This window comes from Arachis hypogaea, chromosome 10 (assembly GCF_003086295.3).
Source record: "Arachis hypogaea cultivar Tifrunner chromosome 10, arahy.Tifrunner.gnm2.J5K5, whole genome shotgun sequence".
Taxonomy (NCBI): domain Eukaryota; kingdom Viridiplantae; phylum Streptophyta; class Magnoliopsida; order Fabales; family Fabaceae; genus Arachis; species Arachis hypogaea.
Window position 1 is genome coordinate 103,064,251 of NC_092045.1, and position 13,131 is coordinate 103,077,381.

The 13,131-nt window shown below is 35.0% G+C and overlaps 1 protein-coding gene and 2 long non-coding RNA genes across 16 annotated transcripts; 2 read left to right on the forward strand and 1 right to left on the reverse strand.

Moving 5' to 3' along the window:
* The first annotated feature begins 1,959 nt into the window (after window positions 1–1,959).
* LOC112716200 (uncharacterized) lies at window positions 1,960–6,076 on the forward strand. Of its 8 annotated transcripts, none has more exons than XR_003160207.2 (6): window positions 1,960–2,288; window positions 4,197–4,374; window positions 4,493–4,728; window positions 4,804–5,026; window positions 5,126–5,218; window positions 5,520–6,076. It is a non-coding gene; the product is annotated as an uncharacterized lncRNA (long non-coding RNA). The 8 variants fall into 8 exon arrangements; XR_011866840.1 differs by having other exon boundaries at window positions 1,995–2,288; window positions 4,012–4,374; XR_011866841.1 differs by having other exon boundaries at window positions 1,995–2,288; window positions 4,021–4,374.
* Window positions 6,077–6,199: 123 nt separating this feature from the next.
* On the reverse strand, window positions 6,200–10,083 carry LOC112716202 (uncharacterized). 7 transcript variants are annotated; one of them, XR_011866847.1, is made up of 6 exons: window positions 9,584–10,081; window positions 8,796–9,210; window positions 8,435–8,509; window positions 7,088–7,201; window positions 6,869–6,931; window positions 6,200–6,763 (listed from the first exon to the last, which is right to left on the reverse strand). It is a non-coding gene; the product is annotated as an uncharacterized lncRNA (long non-coding RNA). The 7 variants fall into 7 exon arrangements; XR_011866846.1 differs by having other exon boundaries at window positions 6,200–6,931; window positions 9,584–10,078; XR_003160214.3 differs by having other exon boundaries at window positions 6,200–6,961; window positions 8,796–10,083.
* Window positions 10,084–12,106: 2,023 nt separating this feature from the next.
* LOC112717855 (uncharacterized) lies at window positions 12,107–12,873 on the forward strand. The gene is made up of 2 exons (XM_025769784.1): window positions 12,107–12,218; window positions 12,329–12,873. The coding sequence occupies exons 1-2, from the start codon at window positions 12,107–12,109 to the stop codon at window positions 12,871–12,873; spliced, it is 657 nt and encodes a 218-aa protein (XP_025625569.1).
* Window positions 12,874–13,131: the final 258 nt, after the last annotated feature.

Here is a 13,131-nt window from a genome sequence, read left to right on the forward strand (position 1 = left end):
GCACACGTTCATGGATTGAGGAAGGTGATGAGTGTCACGGATCATCACCTTCTCCATAATTAAGCGCGAATGAACATCTTAGATAAGAACAAGCGTGTTTGAATGGAAAACAAAAGTAATTGCATTAATTCATCAAGACGCTGCAGAGCTCCTCATCCCCAACAATGGAGTTTAGAGACTCATGCTGCCAAAGAGTGCATAATTCAGATCTGAAAATGTCATGAGGTCCAGAGTTAATCTCTAAAAGTTGTTTAAATAGTAAACTAGTAACCTAGGTTTATAGAATATGAGTAAACTAAGATAATTGGTGCAAAAATCCACTTCTGGGGCCCACTTGGTGTGTGCTGGGGCTGAGACTTAAGCTTCTCACGTGCCTGGGGCTGTTTTGGGCATTCAACGCCAGGTTGTAACCTGTTTCTGGCATTGAACTCCAGCTTGTAACCTGTTTCTGGCGCTGGCGCCAGACAGCAGCATGATACTGGCGTTGAACGCCAGTTTACGTCGTCTATCTTCGCGCAAAGTATGGACTATTATATATTTCTGGAAAGTTCTGAATGTCTACTTTCCAACGCCATTGAGAGCGCGCCAATTGGACTCCTGTAGCTCCAGAAAATTCATTTCGAGTGCAGGGATATCAGAATCCAGCAACATCAGCAGTCATTTTTCAGCCTAACTCAGATTTTTGCTCAGTTCCCTCAATTTCAGCCAGAAAATATCTGAAATCACAGAAAAACACACAAACTCATAGTAAAGTCCAGAAATATAATTTTTGCCTAAAAACTAATAATATTCTACTAAAAACTAATTAAAACATGCTAAAATCTACATGAAATTACCCCCAAAAAGTGTATAAAATATCCGCTCATCATTAAGCTTAACCATATTTTTTTTGTATAATTTGTAATACCTTAGACTTGATTGCTTATGATGTATCTTTCCGGTTTAGCTCGAGATAAGATTCAAGGGACTCTGGAAGAGATAGGAGAGATAGTTCAAAATTCAGTGCAAGAAGAAGACGTTATGCTTGCCGATAGTTTTTATGAGGTTGTTTCTACTGGACACAATGCTTCTATGCTAACTTTTGACCTCAATAAAACACCAAAAGAGAATGAGATCTTTTGACTTATGTTTGTTTGATAGGATAGTTTGACTTAGGTTTTAGATTACAATTGTTTCTTGTTAGATACCTTTGATTTTTAACAGACATTGGTTGGACTTGTTGCCTAAAAATTTGGGATTGAATTGAACTCGACTGGTTATTACCTTGTATTTGGATGTTGAATTTGATAAAGTAGTAATGAATTTGTTGGAGATTGAACTCAAATTGACTTGAGTTACCGCAGTTAGTATTTTGTAACTTGAAATGGTTTGGAGACATGATTCCTTTGAATCCAAGGCTCTTATATTTTTTATTTTCTTCTATATATGTAATTATGGTATAAAGAATATAAATATATATCCTCTAAATGATGAAACTACTTAAAGAATTGTTGCCTATTATCATGACTATTACATCATTGAGATAATATAGATTAATTAAAAGACATGTATAGATTTTGGGTACGATATAGAATACAGATTTATCATTACGCATAGAAACTAAGTTTAATTTAAACTAATGATTTAATTTATTTTGCTCAGAATTATTATAGTCGCATTATTATATTTTTACCATTAATTATGTTACTTGGGATTTTAAAAAATTAATTGTTTAAAATCGGTAATTTTAAGTAACAAAGTTAATGTATTCATATTAATTTAAAATTGGTAATTATTATTATAATTATAACTTAAATTATTGTCATTATTATTAGTATAATTATAATTATTACTAGTATTTTGTTTTAGTGTTTCTTATTATTATTATTATTTGCATTTTCTTATCCTGTTGCAATGATTTATTGTTTTTATTATTATTATTTTTATTATAATAATTTGATGCTACCATTAACACCTAATGAGGACCCTAATATATTACTCCTTGACTTCTCAAATTACGGAACCCACCCCCACTCATATAATCCTTATTATTCTCATTACTACTAAACCCTATATAGTTCAGCCCCTCTATCCGTTGCCGTTGGCCATGGTCTTCTTCTCCACGTCATGCTTGAAGTTGTGGCATTGTCGTACCCGTCCTCATCCCCAAGTTGGTATCCGTTGTCGTCATTGTCGGCCGGAAGAACGTCTCTGTCCCCGCGGCAAGCCCTTGTCCTCGAGCCCCTTTTCTCTCTGTCCGAGGCCCCGTCGTTCCTCTCTCGCTTTCAATACCATTCCTCCCGCTGCCGGTAAGCACCAATTGTTTATTCTGTGTGGTTGCTGATTTGCTTAGAGAAAGTGACGCTATTAATGAGCTTATAGTTGACATGCATGATTCTCTTGATCTTGTTAGCTGAGTTAATTTGTTGAGGGAGTTCTGAGTTGGGTTTATGATATTTTTGAATGAGGTTTTAAGTGAGTTAATGCTGAGTAGGATTTGTTAGATGCGCGTATATGTTGGTGCCATTCATTGTTTTAAAAATTTCTTAATCCTGAATTTTGTTGCTGAATATAGTCGCTTCTTAATGAGACTAATGAGAAAGTTTTACTCAGCAAGTCTAATCTTTTAGCTTTAGCATTCTATTGTTCCCTCCTTCAATTTATTACTCCTTTAATTGTCATTGTTGCATATACACTTTATAGTTGTTGTTGACTGTATATTCTTTATATTGGTGCTGCTAATTTAATTTAATTTGAGTTTGTTATCTAACAGAAGTTATTGCTTTTCATATTGTTAATTGTTATTCTTAAATTATGATTTTGTATGTAAATAATCAAAAATTGAGATTTGTGTAAAGCCAATACAATTTGGGTAGTCACAATATTGTAACTGCAATGTCCCTTTTACTTTTCTTATTGTTACCTAGTTTATTTGTATTCTTTTTTGCCGCTGGTTCTCCTGATTTTCTAACTGCAATTTTAGAAAAGCAACATGTTTAAGGAAAAAATAAGTGTTGAAGAAGAGATTCTCTCATTATTCGTGCTTTATTCCTCTGCCACACACACTCAATTCAAGTGAAAAGATAAAAAATATTATGATATATATTCCTTTTTAAAAAATAATTTGTAGCAAACATTCTTCCTCCCAAAATTTGAGTCATTCATCTTCTTGCCAAACTCTACACTCCATTAGTTGTTAAATATTCGTATGCCTTATGTTCAAAAATTACCATGTTCCTCCTGCACACATTTTTACACTATTTAAATAATTGCAAAGTATATACATAATTATTTTTCTATGTTTATGGCTACATATCCTTTCCTTTATCCACATTTCAAAGAAATCCTTTGTATTATTTGGGTTAGATTGGTTTTCATTTCTACACCTGGATTATTTGAGCTTTGTTTTATAATGAATAAAGAGGTACTCCCTTTAATTCACTTTGCTTATACATGCATAAATTACAGTAAGCATCACTCGCTTGTACAATATTTAGTTTAACCAATGATCTATCTTTTGTATTTAGTGATCTTGCTTAACATAAATTATAGCCCCACACAAGTTATCAAAATTGTTCTTGGATTGTGATTGTTGAGCATTATCTTGGTCACTTTTTGTGTAAAATCAAGTCCATGTCCAATGTAAGACTATTTGTAATGCTAAAATACTCTGTTAGATAAGAATAATCAATTACTAAAATAATCAAATATGTTATATAACCTAATAATTTTTTTTTTGTGTTGAGGTTGAACAAGTCTACTTGCATTATTATGTTGAAGGCTGCTATTATTTTTTGCCTTGAACCTGGTATTGATTCAAAGATTTTATGTTTCTCTATATTTTGGTTTGGATTTGTTGTTTTGCTTATAAATATCAAATTTTGTACATATAGTTTGCACTTATACCATAAATTTTGCTGTTGTGCTGATATTTTTTGGCACTGAAGATTTTCTAGTTTATATATGGATGCATTTCTATATGAGAAAAAAATATTCAAATGCTTGTTTCTATATATTATAATCCAAATGTAGTATATTAAGATGCCCAGGATAGGTCGTTACATGAAGATATCTAAGTTAGACATAGCATGCTAGCGACCTCAAGTAGGATCTGCTGCGGCTTCATACTCCCATCAAGTAGACTGCATGATTCCCCCGTCCAGTGGCGGTGGTTCCCTCGTAGCCTCATCTTTACACCCTTTTCATCTTCCCTGTAGCAAACCACCACCTGCTCCACAAACTTGCACGAATGGTGTTCAAAACTCAGAGTTGAACGATGAAGACTTAAACCCAGAAGCAGATGAGGTAGATTCTTTTGAGCAATACATTGATAACCTGTTTGCTGCATCGGAGGCTCAAAAGCACAAGGGATGCAAGACCACAGAATTTTGGGATGTAAAAACAATTAGTATACAAGAATTTATTTAATAAAATTTTTTATGCTCTATTTTTCTATGATTTCATCGCATCTTGGCCACAATGGTTACTCATACAGACTAATTATGATGTATAGAATCTGATGGTACAATCAAACAAGCTCATTTGAGAGTGAAGGAAGCTATGAAGCCACCTAATGGTAGAAAGATCGTACTCAGGTTCAACGAGAACTTGCAACCAATTGGAGCTTAAGCTGGTATATTGAGCGGCGTTCTCAGATTGCTAGGATCTGACTACACCAAATTCCTAATTTGCGAGAAAGACTGGAGAAAGGTTTGCTCCAAGGACAAGATTTATAATGAATGTGTAAAGGTAAAAACTTATATTTTTGTAGAATTTGAGAATCTTAATTTGACACCTACTAACAATTTAATTTTACTATTACAGAAAATGTTCCATTTTGATGAAGATAATGGGAGGAATTATCAAGCGTACAATTTTAAAAATGTTAGGAAGGGCTTGGAAGGAAACGAGGAATAGGTTGTACCATGAACATGATCATTATGACTCACAACTGACTATTAAACAAAATATTAAAGGCCGCCCACCGTGGATTACTGCGGATCATTGGAGATGGTATCTTGATTATCACAATAGTGAAGACGCAAAGGTAATATAATTTTATTTCATAACAGAACAAGTCTATTTATGTTACATGGAATTAGTAAAAAATGGTGTCTAGTAACCTTTACTTTTGATGGCATGATAGAAGAAGTGTAGGAAAAATGCTGTGAATCAATCAAAACAGCTATATACTCACATTAGCAGATCAAAAATCTTGGCAAGGCTCGGAGAAGAAGAGGTAATTTACATTTGACTCACTTTTTGAACCTTCTCTTCATCTACATATTCACTTTTTAAACTATATTGTTACCGTCGGAACAACAAGGGAGGATAGTTGGTAGAGGAAAGTTATGGACCTTAACGCACAAACAACCTAATAGCTCATATCTTTATGATGCAACTCTGTCTATTGGTATAAGTAATGTGTTAAGAATCGATAAATTGTTTCTCCTAGGTTTTATTTTTTAAAATTGTGTTGAAAGTCTATGCAGTTAGCAGTTAGCTAATAAATGCTTATGTTTGCTTATCTATGTGTGTAGGAAAGAATTGCAGAGATTGAGCAACATGATGAATCCTCTAGACTATTGTCTCAGAATGATTCACTTGCTCAAGCTCTCGGAAAGGAGCACTTGGGTAGAGTGCGTGGCATGGGTACCATACCGACTTCTAGTCAAGTCTTCGTTACAAATTCCCATCAGCCCAGCAATGGAGCTTAAAGAGAGGAAACCCAAAGGGTGTTGCTTGAATTACAAGCAAAGCTAGCGACCGAAAAATTAAAAAGAAAGGCAGTAAAGGATGAAGTAGCATCCGAAAAAATAAAAAGGCAGGCAGTGGAGGATGAAGTAGCAGCCGGGAAGATAAATATGCAGGCGATGGAGAGTGCTCGGAGATGTATAATTCAAGGACAAGATGGGGAGCTGCCATTAGACGTCCCTACATGGATAAATTTGTTGGAGGGACATAGTGGAAAGTAAATCTTAAGATTGAAATTTTTTTTAATATACACTTTTTTATTGTTGACTATGCAACTCTTTTTAAGGAATACACTTTATTGATATTTGGATAAATATATGAATTCGCTTTATAGTTTTGCTAATGTTATTTACTCATCAATTTATTTTTTCAGATACAAAATAATTAAGATTTGTAATATTTAAAAATTCCAAAAATAACAAAAGAAATAAAAAATAATACCAAGTACACTCAAATTAAAAAAAAGCATTGATTGCCAATGCAAAATACAATATTTTTGCGGTCATTGGCGGGAAAATAGTCACGATTACAAAATGGCCGAAAATAAATTAAAAAATACCGAATATTAGATAGCGGGGTTTTTAACCACCACTAAATAAATTTGAAAAACTCAACGGTCCTTAGATAACAGCGGTTCAAAACCGTTAGCAAAGTATCGTCGAATTCAAAGTTAGTCAAATAGCGGTAGTTTAAATCAACCGACACTAATCCATGATTTTCATGATTTTCCTGTAGTGTGCTAGCGGTTCATTAGAACCGCCACAAAATTAAATCTCCTCCCACTAAATCGCAATATTTCTAAAATCTCCAGTATGTCATTTTGCGGCGGTTTAAAACCATCGCAAATTATCGGTTTCCTTGTAATGCCCTTGGACTGACGACCACCTCTTCCCCTCCCCTCCCCCCGACAGACCACCTCAGCCCACCACCCCCCTTCCCCCCATGGACGGCCAACCTCCCCTAGACGGATGGCCACGTCGGTCGACCTCCCCTCTCCCCTTCGCATGTGTCGTCCTTTCGTACACATTATCTGCCAATTATATGAGAATGTGGTTACTTCTTAGAAAATTCCTTATGCCCAAAATACCCGAGGGATCTATTCAAAATATCACACTTAGATAAAATACTACAAAACCTGTCACATATCTTTTCTTTATGGGATCTGTTTAGCTTTGAGCCTTCTTGCTATTGATTTTCTCTATCATAAAAGACAAATGGAAGCTGAGAGCTTTAAAATTGAAATATTACATTAGCAAAGAACAAAAAAAGCAAAATAATACAAAGAAAAAATAGTACCTTGCTTGTGCCGTCAAACTAAAAACAAATTGTATACTGAAGTGAAATAGCTAAGTACCTCTGAGTGCCATAATTATCTGATGGTTCTAGCACTAAAGTTGAGTCCCAAAATTTTTACATAATTGAGTTTGCCACATCATTAACAGTTCCAGAGCTACTTTCAACCTACAAACTACATATATATAGCTTAGTAACAAGACAATACAATCTGTACGATAATACCAAATTTAGATATAAAGATGTATGTATATAAACTTAATATATAATATTCACTGTCTGTCAGGTAAGTGGAAACCCAACATGTTTAAAAATGGATTATCAAGAAAAAGTGCAAAAAGAGTAAATAAAAGTAGGAGGCTTACAAGACTACACAAGACACAATATTATGATAATTCGAGGAGAGTAATAGCTAACTTGCAGCAATAGTCCAAATATAGCTGGAAACAATCAATATACCTAAATATCATTGCATCTAGAAGGCACAAATACTTTACCAATACAAATTCAATGATTAAGAAACACAGTTGGATAATAGATGTGGACAACCTTTATCATTTTCTTATGAACACAAAAAATTTCATAATTTGTTATGAAACTCCAGCTGAAAGATAACTAAAATTTATGCTTAATAACGATATAGTCCACTACTCAACATTTCACGAGTATTTAAAACATAACATTTACCAAAGAAATTGCAGCATTTGTTATCTGTAGAACATCTAAACAAGTAGCAATGTTTGCCGAATGCAAAACAAATAATACTCAATGCCAAAAAGTAATAATGCTTTTCCCTGGATTGGAATCATCACATCCTTCAAAGTAATGACCTTCAAAGAAATAATAATGCTTTTTCTTTGTCTTAATTTTGTGAGGAGGCTCAACTAAAGTTTCTATCTTTTCTAGCAAATTAGCAGCAACAAAATGAATACACACAAATAAGAGACTCCTATTGAAATCACAACAGCAAACTTATCGTTATAATTAAGCATAAGAATGGGAGAAGTGCATTACTATACTATAACTAAGGGAAGCAAACAAGAATCTGTTATATAACCAGTTTGAATGAATACGAGGATTAGAAAGGTTCATATATGTTCACTTTTTCATAAATTACAAGCAAAGAGATGGCAGTGTTGCAGGACATAGAATACTTTGTATGTTATGTAAGAGATGGTTAGAATCAACCTTTGCTTGTAATTTTCACATTTGGATTTCTGATAAATATATTTTTAAAGATGATTTCATTCTTAAAACTTAAAAGATTACCCCACAGAAAAAAATCATTGTTACTTTTGATTTTCCTCTAATATCATGCTTCAACCCCAACCCCAACCCGCAAAAGAAATAAAGTGAAGCAATTCAAGAAAACAAACAAAAAAAAAAAAGAAGAAAAAGGCGTTCATACCACAAAATTCAGCCTTCATTCAACTTTTTCCCTTGTCCTTTTTTGCTCAAGAGCCCTTGCCTTCAAGAAAACGTTCTGCAATACCACATCCAATATTGGAAAAAGTTGAATCAAGAAAGAGCCAAATTGGTTAAGTCATTTCACACATTTAATTGAAAAATAAAAATCTTAACATGTCAAAATTAAGATGTTAAAGCATAGAGAACATAAAGAAAGAAAAAGTTCTTATACACCCTAATAAAAAAGAAAGAATCATAATAAACGACATTGATAGCAAAAGTGAGAATTGGTAGAGCCATTAAGAATGCCAACATTGATAACAAAAGAGAAGAGGAAAGTAAAGAGAAGAGAAGAGCAGAACCTAACCCACACGCCATGGTGCTTGGTGTTGGTGACTGCTTTGCTTTACCCGCAAGAGAGTGATTAGATTGAGAGAGTAAATCCTCATAACAATATCTGAGATTCACATAATTACCTAATTTAGTTCTCGAGGTTCCAAGTCATCATAGTAGTCCCTCATATTGAGCTTCGGGCACCATAATGGTCCCTTGGCATCTTTTCGGTACTGACTTAGCTGTTGGAGTGCTAATATGGTCATCCTTTACCATGCAGGAGTGTCTAATAGCAAGTTAACATGGAAAGATTGCAATTGGATCCAATTTAGTCAATCCTCCATTATAAAATCCTAGTTCATCCCAAGTTTCAAATTGGATTCCCTTTCTTATTGCTTTTCTTTTTCTTCTTCTTAATCAAAGCCTTCAAAGTATCTGCAGTTACTGAAATTTACTCAACATTGATATGAGACAACATTCTATCAGACATTAGAAATGTATAGGCCTTGTTCCCTCAATAAGAAATAACATAGTAAACAATTAAATATAAATAAGAGCTAGAAATCGAATATCAAGTATTTAGAACTTAGATGCTTCACTGCACTTGCCAAAACTAATGACCACACTGTCCACCATAAAATACGCCAAAAAACATCTGTTTTCAAATGAGAAAAAAAGGACTAATGCATCAAAATACCTTGCCAAATCCTAGCAACAAAACAAATAAAAAGATGGAATCATCTCTTTTTTTATTTAGAACAACGCTCATATTCCAGCATCATTCTTGGAAAAAGATGTTGACACACCAAACCAATACCTTGTCCTCAGGGTGTCTCGATGAATGATGGTTCTCAGAAACAGCATGCCATTCCTTACGTTATGGAGGTGGCAGCAACTGGAGAGAGCTACCGCGAGCAACAGCAATAGGTTAGCGGTAGTGGCAACGGTGGTTGTGGCCTCCACTGAAGAAGAAATCGCGAGGGTTCCCTCACGTCTGCACCATGTGGATAACTCTTATAGTCGAAAATAATTGAAGAAAAAGGAGAAACTCCTAACCTTAGAATTTGAGAAATCCAAAAGAGAACGAAAAAAAAGAGAAGGAATAATGAATAAGGTAATTGAGAGAGAAGAAAGGGGATTGAGAGGGTTTTGGCGGGACGAAGATGATTAAAGTGCATTGTGCTAAACAACAGTGAAAGTGTTTTGTGTGATTAAAGTGACAAGATTATTTGGTTGTGATGAATTTTTATTAAAGTGGATGGGAGGAAGTAGGAGGAAGAAGCAAGCACCAGAAGTTAACGAGTTAAATCTCAATTTGGCCCCTAAAATTTGGCCTGATACTCAGAATGATCCCGTTGGCCCTAATTAGAACCCCCAAATTTGTAATCGGAGCTCTGGCTTGCCCCTGTGATCATCTCCGTCACCGGAATGCTGATCTGGCGTAATTACATTACACGGTGGATACTACTTAAACGATGGTGTATTGGTTTCGCACCCAAATTCTTTAGAAACTACATCGTTTCAGTTTTTTATGGGTTGAAACTCTCTTTCTTCCTCGTTTTCCCTGATGTGTTGCTGTGAAATCCAAATGAGCTCCTTCTAGCCATTCTGAAAATCTATGCGAACCTGGGATTTTGGCAAGAGTGAAGAAACCACAAGCACAAACTATATTATTCATACAGTGGTTAGTTACGAAACCATATTGCTACCAATGTGCTATCTTCTACTTCTTTAATTTTGGTTACTGATTTTTCCTATATTTTGTGTTCCATTGTGTTAATAAACTATTATGGTTAATGTACACATGCAATGTAGGATTTAGGGTTTGATGCTGTTTTTTTTTAGTTTGCTACAAAGTTAGTTTTGTTGATGAGTGAGATATTGGTTGGTTTTAGGTCTACGATTAATGTTGTAATAGAAATATTTGACAACGGTGCTTTTGGGATGGTTTCTTATAAATGCCGTATGTATAAAAATTAGTCTGAATTAGTTTGAAATTTCTTTACAGATGGATGACCATATAACTATAGTATTTCACCATGGAGGTAGGTTTGTTACCAAGGAGGATGGTAATGTAGTATATGTTAGAGGCAACACTAATGAGTTGGTTGGGTTAGATGAAGACACAATGGATGTGGTTTCAATTAGGGACTACTAGAAAGTGTTAGGGTATGATAACATTGTGGAAATGTTGGCGGTTGGCTCCTAGAACACCCCTAAAGACTGGGTTAAGATCTCATTCACATGATTCTGAATTGTTAGAGATGTGTTTTCATGCGAAGAATAACCAAGAAATTGTACATGTTTACTTTGAACATGGAGTGTCCCAACCTAAATTTGATGATGAGAAGGAGTGTCCAGACTTCTATGAGATTTTCCCAAACCCCATTTCCATTTCCACCCCAAACCCAAATACAAGCATCCCTTACACCACCACCAAACAATCCACTATTAATTTAATAGGAACAAAATCAAATGTTAAGACTACTTCAATTACTGAACCCTTACCCAATACATCAGCTAATGCCCCAACAAAGTCAACAATCACCAATGAAGCCAAACTAACTACATCGAAGCCTAAGTCATCAATGCTCACCACTGCTAAGCCCACTACATTCAAGCCTATTCCATCTAATCACACCACTGCTAATCCCACTACATCCAAGCCTAACCAATCTAAGTCCACTATCTCTAAACCCACTTATGCCAACCCACCACTGTGAAGCAAATTCAACAAAAGTCCTAGTCATCTAAGCCCACAACTAAAAAAGTCACACCAAATTCTAACAAACCAAAAGCTGCCAAAGTAACCACTGTCAAATTTACTCCCCCTATGACCAGGTCAGCTAGTAGATCAACACCTAAAATTCAACAAAATAAGCATAGTAATGAGGATGATAGTAGCAGTAGTAATGATTCATATGAAAGTGTTGAAGACTCTCTTTATAAGGCAGGGAATATTGAGAGCTCAAGTGAAACTAAGACTAACAATGGAGGAATTGAAGTGACGAAGAAGAATCATTAGTTAAAACATGAACTTGGGTCTGCTTGGAGCAAGGGAAAACAAAAAATGGTATTGGAAAAAGATATGCTAGTGGTGAACTCTGATGAAGAGGTTAACTTGGTAGAAGTGTTAGGCAATAAAATTGTTACCGAAGGTGGAGAATATGATGCCTATAATCCATATTTTGCTGATTCGGACGGAAATAACTCCTGGCACTCTGAAGAGATAAAAACTCCCCCAAACAACAAAGATGAGGACACATCAGATGATAGTGATGATGTGTTCCCATAATTTAATGAGGGAGCTAGATTCAGAGAGTGCAACCTTCAAGTGGGAATGAAGTTCAACATTAAACAAGACTTCATTGAAGCGGTTAGAAAATTCACTATACAAGAGGGGATGCAGATCAAATGGAGAACAAATGAGAGATATAGGGCAAGAACAATCTGTAAGTGGAAAAAACAAGGATGTAAGTGGGTGGCTTATGCAAGCAAAGATCGTGAGGAGACATGTTGGCAAATGAAGACATTTTATAATGATCATATATGTCCCAAAAAGACAAAAACAGAGCTGCAAATAGAAAGTGGCTTGCAGGGAAATTAATCAAGATGCTTAGGAAGTATCTAAACCTAAAACATGGAGAGATAGCAACATATTTCAAGAGAAGATGTGACTTGAATTTGAACAAATCATCATTGACTAGAGCCTTTATAGATGCACAAAATGTGGTTTATGGTGATGCAGTTGCACAGTATTTAAGGTTGAGGGACTATGCAGAGACTCTTCTTAAGAGTAATTCTGGATCCACCATTAAGATTGGTGTTAGTCTCCAACTCGATTCAGATCCCATTTTTGAAAAAATATATGTTTACTTTGATAAATGCAAGAAGGGATTCAAGGCTGGGTGTCAACCACTAATCAACCTAGATGGAGCATTCTTGAAGACACAATTTGAAGGACAAATCCTCTCTATAGTTGGCCAGGATGCCAACAACCATGTCTACATCATTGCTTGGGCCATAGTGAAGATAGAGAAGAGAGAGAACTGGAGGTGGTTTTTAGAGCTACTGGTTGATGATGTTGGTGAACCAAATCATAGGTAGTGCATAATGTCAAACATGCAGAAGGTCAAAAAATTCTTTCATTTATTTAATTTTCCGAACTTGCTGAAGGTTTTAATTGAGTTCATCAAAATATTTGAGGGGTCTTATTGAGTACATTAATATATTTTAAGGGGTCTATTTGAGGCATAATATTAAATAAATTGAATGATGCAGGGACTTATACCAGCAGTACGGGAGGTAATGCCGACAACCCACCACATGTTCTATGTCTAGCACTTGTGGAGGAACTTTAATAAG